We start from the raw sequence: 7,800 nt of genomic DNA on the forward strand, positions 1-7,800 counted from the left end.
TCGGGGTGGCGAGAGATAGGTCGAGTGAGTGAGAGAGAGAAGAGAGAGAGACGAGAGCGAGTGAGAGAGAGACGTGAGAGAGAGAGTGAGAGAGAGAAGAGAGAGTGAGAGAGAGAGAAAGAGAATGAGAGAGAGAGAGAGAGAGAGAAAGTGAGAGAGAGAGAGAGAGACAGAGTTTAAAGAAATAATATAGATTAATGAATTATATTTAATTATATTAAGAATTTATTTCATATTTCATATTCATATTATGGACATTGTATATATATCATGTAATAACAAATAGACCGCAATCCCTCTATATAACGGCACATTTAACATCTTCTAATACCACTCACACGAGACGTGTGGTGCTGAGCGCGGTCGCTACAGCAGCGACCCTCCTACCAGCGCCCTCATCGCTTGCTAAGCAGCGCTCTAACCTTTGTGCCGCCTACTCGGCTAGCGCTTCGCGTGGTAAGCAGCGCCCTCTATCGCGCGTTGCTAAGCAAATCGTCGTTGCTAAACAGCGCCCTCTATCGTCGTTGCTAAGCAGCGCCCTCTATCGTCGTCGCTAAGCAGCGCGCTCTATCGTCGTCGCTAAGCAGCGCCCTCTATTGTCGTCGCTAAGCAGCGCCATCTATCATTGTTGTGCGCAGGTACTACCGGTCTCTCTACCTGCCCACGTTCGGCGTCACCTTCGTCGTCGTCGCCGCGATGTACGGCCGCATCCTGTGCATCTTCCGGCGACACCAGCGCCGCCGCCGCCGCCGCCGTCGGCTCCGCAGCCCGACGTCGCCGACCGGCAGGGGGCGCCAGCGCGTCGACACGCGCCTCACCTACACGGTGCTGGCGATCTGCGTCGCTCTCGTCGTCTGCTTCCTGCCGACGGCGCTCGTGCACGTCGTCTTCCTGCGGGTGGCGCCACCGGCGGCGCACGTCGTCGCCGAGGCGGCGGCGTGGGCGTCGCACGTCGTCAACCCGCTGCTGTACGCGGCCGTGAACCGACGCTACCGCGCCGCCTACGTCTCGCTCATCATGCGCGACCTGCTGCGCCGCCCCCAGCGCCGCTTGCCGGCAGCAGCCGACGCCCCCTGGCGGCTCTCCACCTTCGAGCTGCTCGAGGGCACGTCGACGCCGCGCGCAGTCGGCCACCAGGGGGCGCCGCCGCCGCAGTTCTTCTTCCCGCCCGAGGAGTCACCGCCGCCCGACGTGCTGCGCCGCCGCCGCCACGAGCGCAGCGTAGAGTTTCAGCTGGACGAACTGGACGCAAGGGGGCGCCGCACGAAGACATCGTCGGACGAGTCGGAGCCACTGAGTCCACTGAAGCCAAAGCTGGCCTCCGGTCTGGCCGTGACCTCGGCCCTTGGTGTGACCTCTGAAATAGCCATGACTGCTGGTCTGGGTGTGACCTTTGACCTTGGTGCGACCTCTGGAATAGACATGACCTCTGGTCTAGCTGTGACCTGGGATCTTGGTGCGACCTCTGGAATAGACATGACCTCTGGTCTAGCTGTGACCTGGGATCTTGGTGCGACCTCTGGAATAGACATGACCTCTGGTCTAGATGTGAACTCTGTACCTCATGACTTGTGGACATCTTGGAAATAGACATAACACTCCTGGGTCTAGCTGTGACCTCTGACCTGGGTTTGACCTCTGGTCTAGATGTGACCTCTGACGTGGGTGTGACCTCTGGAATAGACATGATCTCTGGAATAGACATGACCTCTGGAATAGACGTGCCCCTCCTATCCGACCTCTTGGAAATATTGACCGTGACCTCTGATCTGACCTCTGAAATAGACGTGACCTCTGGCCTGACCTCTGGAATAGACGTGACCTCTGATCTGACCTCTGAAATAGACGTGACCTCTGGCCTGACCTCTGGAATAGATGTGACCTCTGGTATAGGTCTGTCTGAAGCAGTGATTAGGGAGCTGGATAGATAGCTGTGCCGGTAGAGCGCGCCACTGACCATGCACGCGAAGGAGGAGGGATAAATCAGGGCTACATAGCTGTAGGCTTACTACCAGATAGTCCGTATAGATATTCCGTATAGTAGCAGTAGTAAGTAACCCGACCCCCGGGTTGTAAAGATGTGGGGTCGTCCGTCGGGCGCACACACGCGCGCCTGCATCCACAAACTACGGGCATGGGCTTGTAACACCACACCACACACACCGTTCAGTTATTTTCAGTTTATCATTCTTATATTCAGTCGTTGAACTTCTCTCTCACACGTGTCCTTGACTCTTCTAACTCCCTCAGCCGTCTTTTTCATATATCATATACCGAGGGGTTATTCCGAGGAGAGTTATACTGGGGAGATGTCCATGATTGAGATTGCAATAGACAAGCAGCTATGCGGACCTGTATTTGATTCATGATTATATTAAACATGTAATAATAATAAAAACGCTCTACGTTCTGCGAGTACTTTTTTTCCAAAGCTGCTTAAATTAATGTAATTAATTAATTAATTAATTAGACTAATGTTAAGGCTAATGTTAAGGCTATAATGTTAAGACTAATGTTAAGACTAATGTTAAGACTATGTTAAGACAGATTTTGTTTCTGACAACGACCCCAAGATCTTTAGCAGATTCGGTTGCTTTCTCACAAGCATGCTCATATGTTAGTGCGCAAACTCAAGTCATTTTGTCGTCTGCAATCGGATTCGGTTGCTTTCTTACAAGCGTGCTTATATGTTAGTGCGCAAACTCACGAGTTATTTTGTCGTCTGCAATCGAAACCACGTGATCATGCGGCACACTCTAATTGGTCAGTCGCCATTGATGTTCATATGCAGTGAACGTGAATAATATAATAGATATACAATATAATACCTATATACAATATAATAGCTATATACAATATAATAGGTATATAATGTCAAATGTAGGGTATAGGTTTCCTCTAGGAAATGACTTGGTGCACTAAATTAGAATTTTTCCTTAGTTCGTAATACCAGTTTACTATATCAAAACATTATCTGAATGTACATACTTTACGCTTCTGAAAGGTTTTACCCCCTTGAACCTAAAAAACTTTAGTAGATTAGAATAATCTGGAGCAAGCTTATTTCGTTGAGAGATCACCAGCATTAGATGTGAACAGCTTGTCATTAAACCCAGGATGTGTGAAGAGACATACATGATTGGTCAACGCGAAGTAACTCAACCTAAAGCAATAAATAAGCCCATGCAGTACACTGCATGCGATTAAGAAGTTGTTCACAAGGCCAATGCACACGCGTGTTGTGCGTGTTTTGCGTGCGTGCGTCGCTTGTGTGTGGTTGTGTGTGTGTGTCGTTGTGTGTGTTGTGTTGTGTGTTTGGTGTGTGTGTGTGTATTGTTAATGTATGTATGTGCACCGTGTATGTGTGATTGTGTGCTGTGTTGTTGCGTGGTGTGTTGTGTGTGTGTGTGATGTAGTGTGTGTGTTGGTCGTGTGTATAGTATGTATCTGCTACGTGGTAATCGTTGTGTGTGTGTGTGTGTGTGTGTGTGTGTGTGTGTGTGTGTGTGTTGTGTTGTGTGTGTTATTATGTATTGCACACGTGTTTGTCGTGTGTGTGTGTGTGTGTGTGTGTGTGTGGTGTGTGTGTATTCGTGTGCGTGTGTGTACGTGTGTGAGTGTCCGTATGTGTGCGTGTGTGTTGTGCCCGTGCTGTGTGTGCTGTGTTGTGGTGTGTGTGTGACTTGGTGTGTGTGTGTGTGTCTGTGTGTGTCTGTGAATGTGTGTACGTGCTGTGTGCTGTGTGTGTGTCGTGCGTGTGTGTGTGTGTGGGTGCTGTGTGTGTGTGTGTGTGTGTGTGTGTGTTGATGTGTGTGTGTAAGGTGTGTGTGTGGTATATAGACTCAGTAAGGGATATCGTAAATAACATCGCGGGTGAAGATACATTATAGCGCCAGTAACAAGAAAGCAATGATGCATGACAACGAAACAGCTATACAATTATCGAATTAATACATAAAATTATTCAATACATTAACACATCTTTCCTCAAACATTCTTCACCGATTCTTCGAATTCTCAATCGTTTCCAACAATCACTGATTAGTTCATTTATTAATTAGAAACGTTAATTAATTAATTAATTGCGCTAAGAACATATCACAGTTATGATTACCATAATTACCAGTAACAACAATGTATTGTCCTCCTAAAAAATCGCACCGTATTTGTAGTTGAGCAAAAAATTCAGGTGCATGGTGACTTCACACGCACTGATGTGTACCTACAAGGTATATATATATATATCATGTTGAACTGTAATATATATAATATATATATATATATTATAATATGTATATATATATATTATATAATTATATGTATAGTATATAATATTGTATATATAAGTGGGGGACTAAGGATGCACATACTCTATACGATATATAGTTGGTTGTTACTCCCCCTCGTTGGTTATTCCGTTAGCTAACGATGTCTAGATATTTAAACGTGTTGCTGAGTGTGTGTGTGTGGTGTGTGTGTGTGTGTGTGTGTGTGTGTTTGTGTGTGGGTGTGTGTGTTTGTGTGTGTACCTCAGGGGTTACTGCCCTCCTTGCCCGCGTCTAACGTAATACAACGAATCCAGCCCCTCCCCCTGTAAGCTGCGGAACACCGCCTCGTAAAGCTCGCAGCTTAATTACTCTTAAGTATTAATTAATTATTTAATTAATTAGTAATTCTTAATACTTCTTAGTAAAGCTCTCTTGGTAGTGGATCGACAGATGCGAGAGCGGCGACGATGACGCATGCGCAGTCTCGTGTCCAGTCACCAAGTCTTTCTCTTTCCCTTTGTCCTATTCAGCATCATTGCTGCACATGCTGAGCGATCTGTGTACACACCACACTAATATATCAGCTAACATAAATAAATTGGCATATATATATCATATACATGATATATTATATTATGATATTATCAGGAGTGAATAATTATAGATTATTAATAATAAATAATAAATTGTAAATAAATAAATAAATAAATTATAATAATTAAATCTATTATTTTCACTCTCCTGATTTATTATATATATATCATATAATTATACTTATATAATATATATTATATATTATATATATATATATATATCTGCATTGGTAAGGATAGGAAGGGGTGTCTAATTGCAGAAAGGGAGGTAGTAGTTTTAATCTTGCCCCAGAGGGCGGTGGGAGTGGTGAGTATGTGTGTGTTTTCATTGCCACTGGAGAAGTACGGTGCAAGAAGTTTTTCATTTCTCAGTTCATTTCTCAGATATAGTTTTTCATTTCTCAGATTCTTAAATCAAACAACTAAAATCATGGCGATAATATAATCACGAATCGCGTATAGTTGCATCACAATGAATTTCTTCTCTTTAGAGAAACTGTTTTCACAGGAATTTGCTTTAACAGGAATCAAACAAACCGACCACTGTATATAGGCCTACGTCACAGCGGCCATATTGCACATTACATGACGTGTTACATCCGGGAACGCACGCGTCCCACAGTACGGGTTGTTAGGCAGCTGCGCTGCTGCTGCTACAATATCTATCATAAAAAGGCAGTGATCGTCGGCAGACACCGAGGCGCCACCTTGCGGTACAAAAACTACGCAAGCGTTAGCCCCCAAGCGGACAACCCCAGCGCCCTGTTGCGGCAAACTGCAGCCCCTTTCTATGGAGAAATTTTTGCTATGTGAGATGAGCAGAGCGCTGAAGCTGGTGACGCTGCTGTCGCCATGGTTACGGGCGCCATGTTAGAGGAGAACGAGCCGTTAGGAAGATGTGAGCAGACGAATTATTTGCTATTATGCTGAATCTACTGAATCCGCTGCTGCCGACTACACATAGAACCTGCGAACGTGTGCACCAGAACGAGGCTCTGTATATACGGGCGCCATCATTACGTACGACCTTCAAAGGGTTATGCGGGTTTACGCAACATTGTCAACAGCGCGTTCGTCTAAGTTAGGTTGTTATTGTTGCCGATAGATGGCGGCGCGAGCGACATGAATGACTCGTGGCCTACCCGTTACTGTGCGTGCGTGGCCAGCTGACTAGCTAGTAGCTAGACTGAGTTGCCTTTGCTGGACCTGTGGATGGCAAGGCAAACGCTGATGGTCAATTGTTAACAAGTTCCTAGTATTTTTTTCCTCATCGATGAGGGTGTGGTGGGTGTTATACGTTAGGCAGGATGTATGCATGTCAGGTCGCATGCGTTGGTTTCCAATGTTTAAAACGAGTACAACAGAGACGGAATGAGAGAGTGTGTACTAGGGTGTGAAAAAGAAATAGAGACGAACAGGAATAGCTAGATGTAAGCAGAGTGAGAGAGAGGGAGAGAGGGAGAAAGGGAGAGAGAAAGAGGAGAAAGACGGAATGAGGGAGAGAGAAAATATAAAGCAAGAGATAGAACGAGAAAAGAGAGAGAGAGAGTGAGACGAAGAGAAAGAGAGGGGACAGAGGAGGAGGTAAAAGCAGAGGAAGAGGTAAAGATGGAGAGAGCGAGGAAGAGGGAGAGGCAAGGGCAGAGGCAAAGAGACAGAGAGGGCGTGGGAGGAGAGAGAGAAACGGGGAGGGAGAAACAGGAAGAAAGAAACATGGAGTGAGAGAGAACGAGAGAGAGAGAAGGAGAGAGAGAGAAAGCAAGACAGAGAGAGAGAGAGAGACACACACACACACACACAGAGAAAGAGACAGAGAGAGAGAGAGAGAGAAAGAGAGAGAGAGAGAGAGAGAGAGAGACGAGACAGAAGAGAGAGAGAGAAGAGAGAGAGAGAGAGAGAGAGAGAGAGAGAGAGAGAGAGAGAGAGGAGTGTGTGTGTGTGTGTGTGTGTGTGTGTTTGGTGTGTGTGTGTGTGTGTGTGCTGTGTGTGTGTGAGAGAGAGAGAGAGGAGAGAGAAGAGAGAGAACAGAGAGACAGAGAGAGAGCGTGTGTGTTGTGTGTGTGTGTGAGAGAGAGACACGAGAGAGCTAGACTAAAGTACAGCCATGTAACGTAAAGACAGTAGGGCGCTCTTTCTCCCCCTGGTGGTGCCGGCGTCTACGTTTCGGCGCTGGTCGCATCTTTGACGAGTGAGACGGCGGTCGGTGAGCAGCACGTAGTGTCCGATCGTCTGCGAGCGGTGGAGCTGTTCCATCATCGGCTTACACGGCGTTTCCACCCGCTGTAGACGATAGCCGCTAGAGGTAATCAACGATGATGCGACACCACATCCCACACACATAATGGTTCGCACACACACATACGGGACGCATATACACACATACAGGTACGCATACACACATACAGTACACATACACACATACAGGTACGCATACACACATAGCAGGTACCATGTACACATACATGTAGCGCATACACACTAACAGTACGCATATATACACATCACCGGTACGTGTACACAACATACAGGTACGTAACACAATACAACCAAGTACAGGTACGAATATACACACATATCAGGTACGCATGACACACATACACGGTACGCATATACACACATACAGCGTCCATATACACCACATACAGGACGGATACACACATACAGGTACGCATACATACATACAGGTAGCGCATAATACACAGCATACAGGTACTCATATACACACATAGCAGGTACGCATACATAGCATCCAGGTACGCCTACACACATACAAGTCACGCATACACACATAGGCAGGTACGTCATTACACACATAAGGTACACATATACACACATACAGGTACGCATATACATACATACAGGTTACGCAATATACACAGCATACAGGTAGCGCATCAGCACACATACAGGTACGCCTACACCACATACGGTACGCATAA

General features: G+C 46.3%; 1 protein-coding gene across 1 annotated transcript; it reads right to left on the reverse strand.

The window, feature by feature from the left end:
* Window positions 1-1,229: 1,229 nt before the first annotated feature.
* LOC106818146 (protein TsetseEP-like) lies at window positions 1,230-2,347 on the reverse strand. The gene is made up of 3 exons (XM_014822870.1): window positions 1,775-2,347; window positions 1,619-1,708; window positions 1,230-1,553 (listed from the first exon to the last, which is right to left on the reverse strand). Exons 1-3 carry the CDS (start codon window positions 1,958-1,960, stop codon window positions 1,230-1,232), a joined length of 600 nt encoding a protein of 199 aa, XP_014678356.1. The 5' UTR covers window positions 1,961-2,347.
* Window positions 2,348-7,800: the final 5,453 nt, after the last annotated feature.

The sequence above is a fragment of the Priapulus caudatus genome, unplaced genomic scaffold (assembly GCF_000485595.1).
Source record: "Priapulus caudatus unplaced genomic scaffold, Priapulus_caudatus-5.0.1 Scaffold2053, whole genome shotgun sequence".
Classification (NCBI taxonomy): Eukaryota; Metazoa; Priapulida; class Priapulimorpha; order Priapulimorphida; family Priapulidae; genus Priapulus; species Priapulus caudatus.